The 16862-nt window shown below is 37.6% G+C and overlaps 1 protein-coding gene across 1 annotated transcript in view; it reads right to left on the reverse strand.

Moving 5' to 3' along the window:
* Positions 1-490: 490 nt before the first annotated feature.
* Positions 491-16862, reverse strand: part of PREP (prolyl endopeptidase) — an 86217-nt gene continuing 69845 nt past the window's right edge. Inside the window, exons 12-15 of the mRNA XM_079298711.1 lie at positions 11959-12053; positions 8759-8890; positions 4326-4482; positions 491-3538 (exon numbers count right to left, since the gene is read on the reverse strand). Of these exons, the coding sequence (XP_079154837.1) occupies positions 3244-3538; positions 4326-4482; positions 8759-8890; positions 11959-12053 (679 nt within the window). The 3' untranslated portion in view covers positions 491-3243. The remainder of the gene's footprint in view (positions 3539-4325; positions 4483-8758; positions 8891-11958; positions 12054-16862) is intronic.

Raw genomic sequence — 16862 nt, forward strand, 5'->3', positions numbered from 1 at the left:
CCAAACTCTGTCTTGTGCATCCTTTATTCTTACACACCCACAGACGAGCTGCCCTCTTCCATTCCTAGACTACTGAGTGCAGCTCCCAGCTGAAATCAATACAGACATACACATCCATCTATCTATCTATCTATCTATCTATCTATCTATCTATCTATCTATCTATCTATCTATCTATCTATCTATCTCTCTCTCTCTCTCTCTCTCTCTCTATCTTTTTTGCAGCTACCAAAATGTAGCTCCAAGGCAAAGGAATTCAAATCTCTCTCTGTAAAGAATATGAAGACTCTCAGCTTTTAAAAATACTTCTGACCTTTTTCACATAAATCAACTCTAATGCAAATGTACACTCATGGGAAGAAAGACAACTAAGATGTCTTTACATCAGTTGTGAAGACTATTAGGATAAATATGTAAAAAGTTCATTTATTTCCACATAAAACTGAATTTTTCTTTATGTAACATAAGCCTTTTACAGGGCTTTGTTGGGGGGGTTGGATCTTGGCACAAAACATCAGTATCTGTTTTTCTAAGGTGGTTTTGAAAAAGCAGATAGTTGGGAGGTTACCCTGCCCAGCTTGTGAATTTTGCTTCACATACTGGAAACAGACATCACAAAACACAAGAGTATCTTCATAAAAGAGTATTTCCACTACAGAGAAAACAACTTAACCTTGAAACTAGACTAACAGAAATTTAATTAAGTTTTATACAGCAGGAATGGTTTGGGTCCAGGTCTATTTAATCAGAACCCCAAAGGTTTAAATCCCTTTAAGTCACTATATTACAAGAGTATTACTCACTCAGACTCAATTACAGATTCCAGTATGACCCTGTCTGCCTCAAAAGCTGCAGCTCAGATCTAAGAGGACAGCTTTACAACATCATTATTTTGGCACCTGAATCCTGAACTTGGCATATCTTATTAAGATCAAAAAAACATTGACATGATGACTCTGTTACAGAAACACAATGCCTTCCCAATACTGACACCAGCATTCCACAAGGGATACTCTGGAACACTTACTTTGTGAGTGGTGTCTCCAGGAAGCAGCTCCACCTTCAGAGGTTGCCACTCAGAGAAATGCTTGTTTCCAGAGTCCTCAGATTATGGGTCATCTGTCAAGACACTGAGTCACTCAAGGAACTCAGTTTCAAGAGAAGGCTTCAGAAGGAAAATGAGTTACTTTTAACCTGTGCCAGAAGTTTTGTGCTTGAGCAATTGGAGAACATGGAAAACCATTTTTAGGAGCAGACCTCGAGATGACTAAGGTGGCTGTACCCAAGCATTTGCAATTCAATGTACCTACACAGTTCAGCTCTGTTTCTTGAATGTCTGAGGACCATGTTTCCACACACCATATCCTGCAAAGCTCTGTATCAGAGGTGAAGCTCTCCCCTCTTGACAGTAACTATAAATTCAATAGAAGGCTACATGCCACAACTATGAATATTTCAAATGGAGATGGCACAGCTTTGTTTCAGCCATGTGGGGAAGCTGTTGAAAATTTCAGAAAGCAGTTCATATACCTCTGGGAAAAGGGCAGTGCTGAACCTGCAACCTGTTTACACAGCCTGGAAGGAAAAAAAATCAACCCCCCCTCAACTCCCTATTCTGATTGTTAAACTCACTGTTGTGATCAGAGTGCAAAAGTCTACAGTGTACCTTGTAAAGAACTGTAATGCTCCTGCATCCCAAATAAACTGCAGATAACATACAGATTTTAGGTGTGGTATTTCATATGAAAGCAGAAATAATTTTTTATTTTCTCCTAAAATCAAATTACCCATACATAATAAGGGCCTGGAGAGGATGACTTTTCCTGGACTCCAGAAGGAATCGAAACAAGTCCAGATCATGAGGGAAACACAGAATGACTCCTGATACAACTTTTTTTCCTGCTTTTTAGAGCATCCTCCTTGCTTTTAAATACCACTCCTTCCTCTTTCTGCACCAAGACATTGTTTGTTTAGAGACAAAACTCCTGAGCCCAGAGTTAAAATACAGTCCTTAAGGTCTAAGTATGAATGTAATGACAAGCACACTTCTGGAAGATTGTATTAGTTCATCCAAAAATGAGAAACATTGATATTTTCTGGAAGGGCAACAAGACTAATAATAATTGATAGAATACTTTTTTTCTCTGCAAAACCAAACTCTAATTGCTGCAGTGCATCAGAGATTAAACAGCAGGCAAATACTCACATCTACGTTATAGCTCTACAGCCTAGATGGGAAACATGTGAGTTCATATAATGTGCCTGTGTCAAGTCATAGGGGAGTCTGACTATGAACTCTTGCTGTTTTGCAGCCAAAACTAAGTTATATATGCATGTTCAGATTTTGCCTTGTTAGAGAACATCCTGTGAGAAGCATCAGAAAAAAAACAAACCTGAATAATCTGGACAAAGCTGTAGTTTTGTCTTGGGGTGGGGGTTTTTTTGTTTTATTTTAGTTTCTATTTTGTTCATTTATTTAAATCAGTGCCTGGTTTACTCTTTAGAAACAGTAAAAGAAATAACTTCAAATGGATTGTTGGAGAATATCTGTGTAGCTTGACTGAGATTACAGTGAGAATCTAAGTTTTCTTCAAGTTTTTCAGCTTCCATCTTTCTCTTACTGTATGGAAATAAAAGGCAGAAGAGAAAACTGGTGACATTTTGAAGTCTCTTTGGAAAGAAAGAACAATTTAGCAACATCATTATTATAGATTGTAACACGTTTATGAACAGAATGTAGTATAAGTTTTTTAATAATGTTTGACATAACTGGATTACTGTCTCTTCAGTTTTTCATGGTTAGCACTCAACACCTTCAATTTACATTCTTAAATAAATTACTGTGTAAATAAAATATGCTCAGAGTTCTTGTATGTGAACAGTACTTACATTTAATTACAAATGATCTGGATATGTTTATAGGTGAAATACATTAAAATTGTTTACAGGAAATAAGCTCAACTAGCACTAATTTTAAAATCTAAATTTTCACAACAGTACTGAGAGTAGGTCAGGTATTTTTTTGAACATGCTTTTCAAAATGGAATTTGGAATGCAGTATAAAAAAAATCAAAGAAACGCCAAAAAGAGGGAAGCACAGAAGATCAAAACTCCATAGCAGGTCGGATCAATAAAATATTAAACTGCAGTTCTTAAATGTAAGTACTACACCAAGTAGTAGTGTGGCTGTTCTTAGATGTTAAAGCCCTTGTTTTCTAAAGGAGACAGTAATAAGCATTTTGCCTATTCAATCCATTCAAGATTTAGACATCGTGCTATAAAAGCAAACATATCTGACACTTCTTCTATAACTTTAGCAGTTGGCTTTCCTGCTCCATGGCCAGCCTTGGTGTCAACATGGATGAGCAGTGGATTGGTTTGTTTGCTGCTTCGGCCCACGATGTACTGCAGGGTAGCGATGAACTTCAGTGAGTGCAGGGGCACCACACGGTCATCGTGGTCTGCTGTGAGCAGCAGCGTGGAGGGATACTGGATGCCATCTTCTTCTGGGAGCTTCACATTGTGAAGTGGAGAGTACCTGAGGAAAACACACAAATGTTTCTGTATCTTCTTCCTCAAGACCCAACAAGAAGGTCCTTTCCTACTGAACCATCACAGTGGAATTTGTCAGCACTCAGAATAGAACAGTTCTCAGTTACATTAATCAGAATTGCACTAATGGCAACTGACATGCAGTAGTGGCCACAGATCTCTGGCTCTGAAATGTGAAGCAAGCATATTTCCTTATTTTCAAGAGAGATGTATGTGCACATCTCACAGGAATGTCCAAAATAACAGGAGTAGCCAGCAGGGAAACTGCAGCTAAACCTGCCAAATCCATAGCAGGATCCATCCTGCTGGAAACAGGGAAATTGAGACTCTCAACAGAAGCTAAGAAATTAATTAAGATTCTATTATGGTCTAGTGCCATTCAAGTCCTACAAATAAATCCCATCCACTCTGTATAACACAATTCACAATGGAGACTATCTCTCCCTCATGGTAAAAAATACAATTTATGTAGTGGTCCACTTGAGAGTATTCTGTTGTAATAGCCTAAAAGAGTAATTATTCAGAAAGAAAACCTTATGAACTCTTAAAAGCTGCTAGGGGAACAAGTTCTTTGAAAATAAGACCACTTGATTCAACAGGGCTTTGAAGACAGTCTTTGATTTAAAACTGACTTGTAAGGAAATGCTGAACCCGCCAAATTCAATGTGGAAAATGATGAAGTAATCATTAGAATAGATATTGATCATGACAACCAGAAACTGCTGAGCAGATTAGGCATTTTAACAACCACAGAAATATTTAAAGGCACTTACTTGCACAGCCATTCAAACTGCTCTTTACAGTCAGAGCACCCATAGTCAGTGGTCCAAGCATGGCCAATGGTGTACTTGTGGAATTTGAGCATGTCCATCACTCCCACTTGGGCAATAGCACAACCAAACAGGTCAGGGCGCTGATTAGCACAGGCAGCTTCAGCAGGAAAACAATTCTGTTAGTATTCAGATCTTAAAGAATTAAGTTCAACAGTAAAATGTTCACTACCAAGTTGTACTGGGAACAGGCTGACAGTGAATATGAAGTTAAATAGACTTTCAAGCAAAACTGTAAGCAAATACACAAAAGGATAAAAAGTATAACTTTTACAGATGCTATGTTCAAAAGGACTTAAGAGCCATTTCTGTGCTCATCAGACACCAAACATGTCATTCTATGAAAACTGCCTTTCAAAATACCAAATTGGGACTGAAGGAGAAATGAAGCATGTGAGATTTTGAACTACTGAACTGAAGGTACCTAAACCATTTGCAGTTTAAACTTTTAATATTAGTCTCAAGAAAGAAAGCGTCATCAAGGATGAAAAGACCTCCATTTACTGATGAAAGCTGTCTTCTATAATTACAATGTAAACCCATAAGAAAAGTGTTTTGATAAAAGCAGACTGTTACCAAATCAGTGGAATAACCTCAAATTAACAAAGTGAATTGCTGCTGTGTCTTCTTGTTTTACGATTTTTATCTTCCTACACCTAGAAGGGACAATTTCTTTAGAATAATGCTTGCCTCATGTATTTTAAAAACAACTGCAGTAGGACCATCAAGCTCAGTGTTCAATGTATAAGGGTGGCAACTAGGAGACCTCTCCTGTAAATTATTATCTCATGAACTGTTATTTCAGTTTTCTCTGAGTTAGTTATCTCCAGCCATCTTATAAAAAGCCATCAAAACACACATCCCCTGTAAACACAAGTGTTCCCTCTATAAATGTTTATCATATCCTGGAACAGTAAGTTCTTCAATTCCAATTCCTGTTTCTTGATTTAAACCTTTTCCCTCATGATTTTACAATTTCCCCTGCCTTTTCTTTGAATTTTAAGGAATAAGAGCACTGGAATTTTCACATAACTACTACAAGGATCCCAGAATCCCTCAATTAACTCAGAACTATTCACTGTGCTTCCACATGTAGATATAATCTCTCCCAAACACTTATCTCCTCATTTTTGTTTATTGTGAAAATGGATTGATTATTGCCACTTTTTGCCTCCTGCTAACCATGATACTGCTATGACATGACTTTGCTTCCAGTTCAGCAAGGACTTTCTTACACAGCCTTATGTGAGGAAGCTTTTGAAAATCCAAGAATAGCTCCTCACCTAGATCACACTTACAAGCCCCATATGCAGCCCAGCTCCTTCAGACAGCTCTAATAAATTTGAAACCTGCCACTTCAGCCTGCAGAATTCTTTATGTTAGTTATTATTTATTAGTTCCAACTAGCTTGCCCATTAGAAAAGTCAGATTTATTCATCTGCAGCTTGTGGATCACCATGAACCATTTAAAACTTGGCATTATATTTGCCCCCTTCTGTTCCTTAGATATTCAGGCTTAGTAGCCTGTAATTTCATATCAGAGTTCATTTAGGATCCTGCATGTGCACCATCTGGTCCTGGCAACACACTACTTTTTATTGGATTGATTCATTCCAAAACCTCTCCTGCTGATGCTTCAGCTGGAGTCAGCTCCTCAGAATACTTCCCATGAAGACAGACTGGTGCAGGGAACCCCAGCTCCCCACCCATTCCTCAGGAGGGAACATCAATACAAACAGACCATTTAGTTGTTCTGCTTTGCCATTATTTTTCTTTAATGCTCCTTTTACATTTCTCACTAACCTGCAAGTCCTAGAGATTGTCTGGCCAGCTTCCTGCCTCTGATGTGCATAGAAAAATGTCATTGCTAATCTTAATATTAGAAGCAAATTGCTCATCAGTCTCCTGTGTTCTGTCTGTCTCTGCCAAGAGTTTACACTATACCCTATTTTCTTCATTTAAACATTATTTTTACTTCTTGAAAAGTGAAATTTTACTTCTGGTCATCTCTGATATTTAACTATGCTAACTCTTCCTTATTTGGGAGTAATTTCCATAAGGTATATATAGACCCTTAAAGAGATGCTACGTAAAAGATCTTTAGGTTTTAACAGAAGCTTTTGATCAGATCCCTCCCCTTCAAACTATTTTCTTTTACGAACATAAATTGCATTATGGTAGGAACAAAAGCCAAAACAACTACCATAACATTTTGTTTTACTGCCCTTTATTTCAGAATGTCTCTTGAAGCACTGTCTGTTGCTCAGGATTTTGGATGAAATTGCTCCTTGCTAGTTCCTGAAGTAGTTACTTCAGTAAGAAATCACCTATGGTGACACTCATCGATGCACACTGCATCTTTTTAATTAGCCATAATACTTGATTATATGCATTAATAAAATGCCTGTAACAACAATTTATTTGTGAATTTTATCCCTCTATATATAACTTTGATATTTAAAATTAACCATGAAAATAAGCCTTCAGAATTTCAGAGCTGGTTTGTCAAGGCAAACATGAGAGGTCACACACTGCATTTGCAGGAAGGTTTTCAGCTCACAGCTGTGCTGCTCTGCTCAGCTTGGGGATCACACTGCAGGACAAGGATGTCTTGTTTTGCAATTGAATGAGGCAAGATGAACTCAGGGCTCTGCAGCCCTTAGAGTCACCTCCTGTTAGTCTGACTGAAAGGAAACAGTATTTTGGAAGAATGACAATACTCTTCCTTGTCAGCTTTTTCTTCAATAAATAAGAACAAAGAAAATTTGGCAATAGGTCCTTGAACCTACAGGATAAGTTATGATCTCTAATGTTGCATCAACAACTATTGCAAGATTTATTCTTACTTTGATAAAAAAGACCTTAAAGGAATTTTCTGAATTCACCTAATTCTACTCAGTCAAGGAAAATCCATATCTGGTTCATTAAGAGCATGGAAATCCTGCTTGACTGTAATCTACCAGTAAATTTAAGGGAAGGATTCTAACAAGATTTTTTAGAGCAGGGAAGTCCAGATTCCTAACACCTGTCTCCTACCAGAATGATGCATTTCCTTCAGTTGTCACTTGCTTCCCCTTATTGACACAAGGAGTTCAGCTGAATGGTTCAGCCAGTAAACCAGGGGGGTTTATTACTGGAGCTAGGTAGGATGAACCTCATCCTGACTGAACCTGAAGTCCACATAACAATAAAACAATATTTTCAGAAGCTATGTCATATATTCAACTGCATTTCCAACTATATATATATTTCCAAATATATAGGCTCACATAAAATTCACTTGTGCAATGCCTGCATTCCCAAATGGAGTACAAACCCTTTAATTCCTTATCATATTCACCCATTTCTATTTTCAATGCACAAACACCTTCTGCCACTTGTTACTGAGAAGCATATAAGCAAAAACCAAAATACAACTTTACAAGTACTCATTACTTGATCTTTAAAACAATTGCTTTTTAAAAATAATAATGCAGGTCTAGCCAATGTGGCTTAAACCAAAGATCTGTACAATTCCAAATCCTGTTTCTTACACTGAATGCAAATTCACTGAAAAATAGAATAAAATCAATAGATTCAGTATACAGCAGCAGATAAATACAAAAAGAAGAGCAAGCAGAGCAGGCCTAGTAAAAGTGCTCATTTTTCATAACTCAGTGGTTTATGAACTTGAGGTGACTTTTTTACCCCTTTCTCATATAAATAGCCCAAATCTGTCATACTGTCACTTTTCATGCTACTTAAAAAAAGGCAAACAGAACCTGATACAATTACTTTGTGTCTCCTTTTCTTTTCAAAATTGCACAAAAAAATCACCTTTTTTCTTCTGTTACTTTTAGACACTTTCAGGCAGGGATATTATCAGAAATCTATTTTTTAGCTCTTAGGCTGCTCAGAATACCAGATCTTTCTGTGATAAGACTTCTGTTTAAGAGAAGGCTATTAATTTCCTTGAATTTAAGAACACAGCAGTGAATTTTAAGTGAACAAGATGCATTTTAACAGACCACACATAGTTTCCCAATGCTATATAAATTAATAGTTCAGTAGTTATTTTGTAACGGTTAACCTGAAAAAAGAAAAAGAACCAACATGTTTTTAAAGCCATTTTTACTTTTTGTGATGCTACCACAAGGCTGGCTCTTGCCACACAAGACTGTGTGGCTTTCAACAGTCAGTCTTTGCCAGAGACTGCAGAACTCCAATGTCCTATGCAAACAGCAAATAAAGTACTGCCATACATATTTAATATTAACCTGGTACACATTAATGCATTGACATTCTGGCAACTTTTGACAGGCAAATCTCATCAATTTTTGTCTGGTTACTTTAATAAGCCCAGCTCCAAATCAGGGAAATAGACAAGCAGTTCTTACCAACTAAGAGGCCCCCATTTGAGCCTCCATTAATAGTCAGCTTCTTGGGGGATGTGTAGCCTTCCTTGATGAGGTATTTGGCAGCATACTGAAAGTCATCAAAGCAATTTTGTTTGTTGGCCAAGATACCACCTAGCATGGAAACAAAACAAATCAGTTGATACCATAAAATCCTTTTGATACCATCTCTTCAGAAAAACATGTGTGCAAAAATACCTGGGAACAATTCCAGTTTCATGAACATTTTAATAATTGATGCAGCTCAGAAAAACAGCAAAAATTAAAGATTCTGTCAACACAGAAAGGCTATAAGATGGTTCAGTCAACAACTCTGATGCTTTCAGAAACTCTGAATAATACATACCTCTTCTGTGGAGTGAGTGCCAGGTAATGCTCCTAACAGTGAAAGGAAAGCTAAAAGCTTTGCACAGCAAAATATATGTACAAAATGACCACATACAATCCACTTGAGGTTTGAGCTAATGGGACTTTAACATCATTAAACTCAGTGACAGTTTCTTAAGGTAATAAATACTCAGCTTTTAAAATAAGCTATATAAAATAAGTACTTCTAATTTCCTGGATACATAATATGTGGCTAGTACTTTACTTTTTTTTCCCTTTTAGTTGTTTTCAAACCACATGATATAAAGCTATGGTAAAAAAGGGACTTCGGAGTTGCATCTTGCTTTGACATTTTATTAACTAACTTTCAATATGGAAATGCTTAAGATACTGCCATCATGTTGAATGAAATTCCAAATGTCATCAGATGTATATGGGAATAAAAAATGGCAGAAAATGTTGGGTTCAGATGACATCATTAATAAGACTTCCAGGTCTGAAAAAAAACATTTTTGAAGGGTGATACATGGAAGGAAAAATATGGTTTTCCCTACAATCTTTCAATTATTTTAGTAGAAGAGCATAAGCTTAGAGAACTCAAATCCTGCTTGTTTGGCAAGAGACTAAAACTTCTTCCTCAAAGGTCATCCTACCTAAAGACCATGGCAATCTCAGGCAATTCAATAAATGGGAACTAAGAAGAAAATCCTTGCATTCCTGTAGCAAAGGCAGTGGCCCAGCCAAGCAAATGGGGCTTAAAGAATGCAGAAATGGAAGTCCAGTTTCTTCTCTTTCTTTAAGAGCTGGGTGTTTATTCCAAGCTGATTGCCTAAGGTTCCACCTATTGTCCAGGAACCCCCAGGAAAATTAATTTGACCCTAAATTAAGTGAGATGATCTACAGTCTGGAAATGTCTCTTTGTCTCCAATCTCCATCAAGTGACCCTAGACAACCAGTTTACAATGGTTGCTTTGTTTCTATGTCACAGAAGTTTAGCAAGATAAGTCTGACATTTAGTCATAAAGATCTTGTCGAATTGAAACCAGCACATTTGTAATTTTTTGTCTTTTTTTAAACAAATATGCACCACTCTCACATTAACAGGACCTTGAAGAGAGGTATACTGGGACAACAAAAAAGTCAAGTACAGGGCAACAAAGGAGAAATAAATCTTACTTCTTGCTCAAAACACCAGGCTGGTGTAGGGTCAGAATCCTATTTATAAAATTAAACATAAGCAAAAAAACCTTCTGTAATTGCTTCTGGAATTAAAAAAGAACTGATACATATTTTATTTCAAACTGCAATAAAAAGCTTGGGTCAAAATCAGGCAGGAAGTAGGTGGATCAAGGAAGGATTACCATGTTAAGATAAATTTTATTAAAATCTACTACAAATCAATCTGCAAATTAAAATTAATGAAGGATACTTCATCTTCAGCAATAATATCCTGTATCTGCAAGCACATACAGCTTCTATTTATGAAACTATTACATAATTAACTCAATTGTGAGGAAATGACCCAGACAAATAGTTACCCCAGATGAAACAGTAAAATCAAGATGCAATGATCTGGAAATATCATTTTGTCTGATAAAAAGATATTATGGATTACTGCCATGGCAAATTGCTGGATCATAAGCACCACTGTTCTGGTACATTTGCCTTTCTGACAACATTCCCATCAACTTATGCACCAGATTCTTGGAACATGAGTAAAGCATCACCATTAAATAAGGATAAGTATGCTCCTGAGATAAGAAGGGCTTTTTCAAGCTTTTTCCCCTGGTGGAGGAATGTGGACAGTTGTCAACAATAAGGCAAGTATACAAAGACAATTAAATGATTAAGACAAGGACTTAATGGGAAAAACATGGACAGTAATACCTTAGAAGTGTTTTAAAAAGCGGAAAAGAGATTGTCAGAGTTTTTTAGTGTTTGAGTTTCCCTGTGGCATGACAGCTTAAAAAAAACCTGAAAGGTCAAATGGTTTCCTATAAGATGGATCCCCCAAGAGTGTGGAGGGGATGATGAGAATGCACTCTGGAGCTGATGGTTTCCATATGAACTTCAATCACAGAATCACAGAACCATTTAGGTGGGAAAAGACCTTTAAGATCATCAAGTACAACTGTTAACTCAGCACTGCCATGTTCCTAAGACACACCTATGTGTCTTTTAAATATCTCCAGGGATGGTGACTCAACCACTTCCCTGGGCAGCCTATTCCAATGCTTGACAACCCTTCTGGTTAAGACATTTTTCCAGTCACATTCATCAAATATTAATAAAAAGGTCTATTCATAAATTATGCAAAAATAATATAGATGTGTTATACTCTGAACTTAGGAGTTCACACATTCTGCAAAGTTCTGCAAATTATTATTTTTTTGTGTGTGTGATACCAAGAGAGCCTAAATAGTCAGTGTTGTTGTCCTGGGGATTTAGAATTGGGCACCTGCAATAATGAAAGAGGTATGTGAAAGCAAGTCATGTCTTTTGCAATAGACAAACATTTTTTATAAGATCAGTTCAAGATAAATAGCTGCACTTTCTTGTGTTTAAGTCCAGCGAATTTGATATTGCTTAAAAAACCACAATGATTTTCTTGGAAAACATTGTCTTTGTACTGAACTGTTTTTAAGTAGGCTGCAAAATGCAAATAATCTAACGAAAACAATCAGATTAACACTGGACAACATACAGATCTAACATGTAAATAAGGAAAAAGATCTACTTTTATTGCAGAATAAGTAAAATGCGAAAGGAAATGTGAGCATGGAAGAGGCAGTGAAAAGAACATGTTGCAATGTTCATTGTTAAGCAGTTTTGTTCCTGTGCTCAGACTGCCTTACCTTTGTGCCAGGTCTCTCCATATTCGCCCCCACCCCTGATGTTCGCCACTGCTAGAACACCTCCCAGGTGTTGCACAAAAATGAGTCTTGACACACTGAAAAAGCACACAGATCAGAGGATTACTTTTATTTTCCAGTTCTTATATATATCTACCACTTCTGCAAAAATACCTTGAGGGAAAGATCTCTCCTAAAATCAGTGATGAAATTGTGAATTAAATCTCTCTTGACGGCAAACCTGAGGATTTTTTCAATGGTTATCCATGAAATGAAACTCCCAGCAGCTTTAGGAGAGGAAGGGACCTGTGCTGGTCCATTCTTCCTCCCTTAGTTCTGCTCTTTGGAGGAGAGTGCCCAGTGGTTTCACCTAACAGATGACCACTCAGAATGTGTCACCATCTACAGAAATTATCTTCAAAGCCATTAGTCTGCAGACTAGAGTTATGCAGTACCACTGGACCTCCACAGCTTCCTGAATTATTCCTCTTTCATCTGCTTCCTCCTCCACTTCTTCAGAGAGAAAGGAAGGTTTAGCCCAAAGGAAGGAATCAAAGGATTAGCACTTAAGATCAGCACTTGATCTTTTCTTATAAGCAGGTTTTTTCAACCTAACTTCTGCTTAATATACCTGTTTTGGACCTTTGCTGTACTGTGTTTGCAAAGAAAAATTCTGTATCTATCATTTGTTTGTGTCACAGTCAGCAGTCAAGTCATCAGCTGCCCAATCCCATTCTTATTCATTTTCCTCTGGCAATGCTAAATACAAAACAAACAGTAGAACACAAAATTGCAAGTTCTGCCTCCCGTACTATCTCCTGAACCTGTCTGAAAGCTAAAATAGCATATTTTTTTAAAATGACAAATTGGAAAAGTGTCAGAGATACTACAATATTTTTTTTCAAATGGACTGAAGCAATCAAAATTATATTTAACAATTAAAAATGCTAATTCTTGATCTCTTGAGGCAGTAGCTTAATTTAGCAGAAGTTGCAGAAGGCCAACCATACATATGCTAAGGAAACAAGTAAAATATTAAAATTTAACCTCAACAAGTATTTTTTCCCCCTCTAGTAGGCTTAAATTTCTTGTTTACTTGAATTCTTTGCTCATCCAGAAACCAATGTCTGCAGAAAAGAAATTTGTTCAACCACAAGGGCAGATATTGGGTCTTTTTACCTTTAAGTCCCTCTACTGCTTATCAGAAATGGCCTGAAAAATGGTAGTCCTATCTTGTGTCTCATGCAGATGTAGTATCACAACAGGTGAAGTTTTCACACCTCCCAAAGCAATTACCTATGTACTGGAACATGTTCTTAAGAGTATATATCAATGAGTAAGGGAACTAAAAGAAAAGCACAAGGATTGCGGATAAGAGATTTCTGTATTTTCATAACCAAACAAAAGCCTTCCACCTAGGCTGGTTATCCAGCCCATCAGATGGCTCAGGAGGCATGATTATCTCAGCTTCTTAAAATCAGTACTTAAGACCATCACTGTGAAATGCATTTTCCTTAGATTGCTGTGACATGCTAATCAAATGCAAGATTGATATTCTATAAGCACATTGTGCAAAGGTCAGAGAACATTACTTTGTCAAGCTCCAGGACTTGCAATTTCAACAGGCTGCTACACAGCTGATGTGGAGTAATCTGACTGTGGCTTCTTAAATTTTGGTATGTAGAATCACAAAACCTCCCAAAATATTCTGCACTTCTTTTCCCTGTCTGCCTCAAACTTTGGACCTCTTGGTTCAAAGTCACTTGATCCCCTAATAATCAGAAGTAGCAAGTAAGAATTACAGGTAAGGTAAGAGCCTGCTTCCCAAACATACTGCTTAAGAATACTTAAAAAAATAAAATATTCCACAACAGAGTCCATCCTCTTCCATCTGCTGAAAGAAACTGTGCCATCTGAAGAATCATGTTGACTCAGGACCCTAACTTGACCAATACTGTGAGGTTCAAGCTTGTAACAAATTTTCTCTAATCTTTGAACTTTACTTTTAAGTTCAAGGAACCAGATTTTTAAAGTACTTACAAACTTACTACTTTTTTCAAAAGTGAAAATTTCAAGTAATCAGACAGCACAAAGTTTCAAGTTTCACACACAACCCTATTACTGCCTCCTGTGTTTTTCCAGGTGGATTATTGCTTTCAGATTTCATTTCAAGTCAGCTTGGTGTCTGAGTCACATCAAACTGCCCATTCAACCTGCATGGCTATGAAATGTCTCATTCTGCAAAGCAAAATCTGGCTCCTTGCTCTCCCCAACAGTCTCTGTAGCCTTTTGCCCATTATCCCTGTTCTTCCTTCTTTCCTGCAGTGTAAATGAAAGGGCAGCAGGGTCAGGGTGGAGTCAGTGGAGGGATCAGACAATAGTTCCCACCCTGGAGAGCTCCTTCCAGACCCTTTCATCACCCTTAAAGGAACCTAAAACAAAAAACAATAAATCAGATATTGTTTTTTACAGTAGAGAACAATGTGAGGAGCTGTGCTTCACAGAGCAACAACATTTCCCCAGAATGACTGACCTGCTGTCAGGTATTAGAGAGTTGACAGAAAAATACTGGCTAATGCACAGGTGATGGGGAAGAAGTCCTGAGCTGCTGGACTTGGTTTCTTTTTCAGCTTTTGTGGAGCTGAAGAGAGTGGTAACAGAAAAAGCAAAAGGAGTAATCCTCCACTCTGCACTGAGGGCTGCTCTGTTGCCTGACCTTTCTGCAGGCTCACAGCCTCTCTTCCCTGCACCACCTTTTTGCTTAAACTCCGGGAATAACCTGTCAGTGAAATGCAATTTCACAGTCTGCTGCACAACCAGCTGTATTCCAGGATGAGACAGAAATTGCTTTTCCTGTACCCACGCAGTCACACACAGAACAGTGAAAGGAAACATGTTGGTTCCTACAGTGTAGTTAGACAAATCTGAGGCATTAGTGGTAGGTTTGTGATGGCATTTCCCCATCAGCTCTGCCAAGCCACTGGTATCAGTTCCATCAGCCTTCACTTGCACTTGCTATGTGGGCTGTATAATTAATGACAGTGCTCTAGCAAGCACCATTTCAAAATGCCATCAAATGCAGCTCTTGGGTTCAGAGAAGCATATGAAAGATGCATGCTTGCATTCAAAAATAAACCACTACTGTAACTGACTTAATGACTTTGGCCTATCATTCTTGCAGTTATTTCTGTATACTGTAACCTGTTGGTTCATTTCTACTCTTTCAGTGAAAAAGATTTTTCGCATTTTTGATGTGAAAAGGAACACTGGTCTGTGACTTAAGCAGAAATAAGCTCCCCAAACCAAAGAGCTGGCTCAAGCTAATGGGTGTGAAATAACAGTAAGCAAATACTGTACTGGCTGTACAGAATTGAACCACAGAAGATGGAGTGCTTTGTGGAAAGTTTAGAGCCTTAAGTTTAAATAAAAAAAAAGCCCAGGAGTATTTAGCCACATTTTTTTTGCTTGTTTCTTTAAAGGTAAGCTGGCTACTACTTGGTTACATTTCCATGGCTACATCTCAGCTCAGGATCAGATGAGTGATGTGTCAAGCCTCAGCTTTGGCCAACCTGTGGCTGCTTTCTAGCACTCACGCCTGTGGTAAAAAAAACAAACCAAAACACCCAAAAAATTAAAACAAATAAACAACAAAAAACCCCAAAAGAAACAAAAACAAAGCAAAGCAAAGAAAAAAAAATTACCAAATCCTGGTGCTGGGCTGTGGATGGAACAGCACTTGGACTTGGGAACTCCTTGTGGAGTACTGCAGTACGTAGTACCAGGGATGGAGTAAAACAGAGGAATCTGTCAGGTAAAGGGTGAGCTGTACATCCTGCCTTTCTTTCCCTCTTACAATTTCCTTTCCATGATTTTGCCTGCCTACTTTTGGGACACATTCCCTCACCAAGTACTGAATTCACAAGGTATTAGTCATAACTATGTATTTGTGGGCTTTGGCTTTTCTTTTTTTTCTTTTTTTTTCTTTTAGAGGGAGAAAGCTGAGAAATCATAGCTTGATATTACAGGGAGACAGTAAGGAGGGAGGTGTGGCCAATCATATTTTATTTACATTGCCAGTGGGATAATATATTTTGATCTGGAGGCCACTGATAGTTCTCTGTGCATTTATTTTTAAGGGACTGTTACAGATCCATATTCTTAATTTATGAACTGTATGATGAAGGTTTCATAGGGTTCAGGTTATATAGGTCACTGCTCCTACCTCCCATCTTCCTCTCTTCTAAATGTCAACTGCACCCTCTTGCTGCTGTTTGCTGGACTCCTACGAGAATCAATTTTTAGCTTGCCAAAATGGCAGAAAACCACCCACTCCGTTTTGCTGGGACAGTTTTCTGTCATTCTTGTGAGGTAAATCAGTTTAGCAAAGGCTTCAGCAAGCACCAGGGCCAATGGATGGGAGGTAGAAGTAGGCACTGTGAAATACCTTCTTCTTTTGCCAGCAACCAGCTTGTGTCAGCTTTGCAGTATCTGAAATTTTAGCTTAAATCAACAGATATGTAATATTTATTTTATATTCTTTCAAAACAAAAACATGGTAACTTTTATCACAGCTTTCAGCTCCTGCAATAAACTGTAATTAATCAGTAGTTGAACATAAGTAAAAAGGAATTTTAAAACTATGCTAGTTATTGTGTCTCTCAAGAACCACAGGAAATTGACAGTGTAGCTTTATGAGGCAGATTAAAAGCTTACAAATAATCACAGAGCACAAGATGGGAGGTTCATTGTTAGACAAGGTATTTGCTAAAAAGGACAAGAAACTGCAAATGCTACTCAGAAATACAATCACAGCAAACAAGAAAGGCAAGCACTACAAAGGATTTCTTGAAATGTGCTAACTCTAAAGCAAGACTGGTAGCACCTAAACTTAATAGGATTGTTTCATA

Source organism: Erithacus rubecula, assembly GCF_903797595.1.
Source record: "Erithacus rubecula genome assembly, chromosome: 2".
NCBI lineage: Eukaryota > Metazoa > Chordata > Aves > Passeriformes > Muscicapidae > Erithacus > Erithacus rubecula.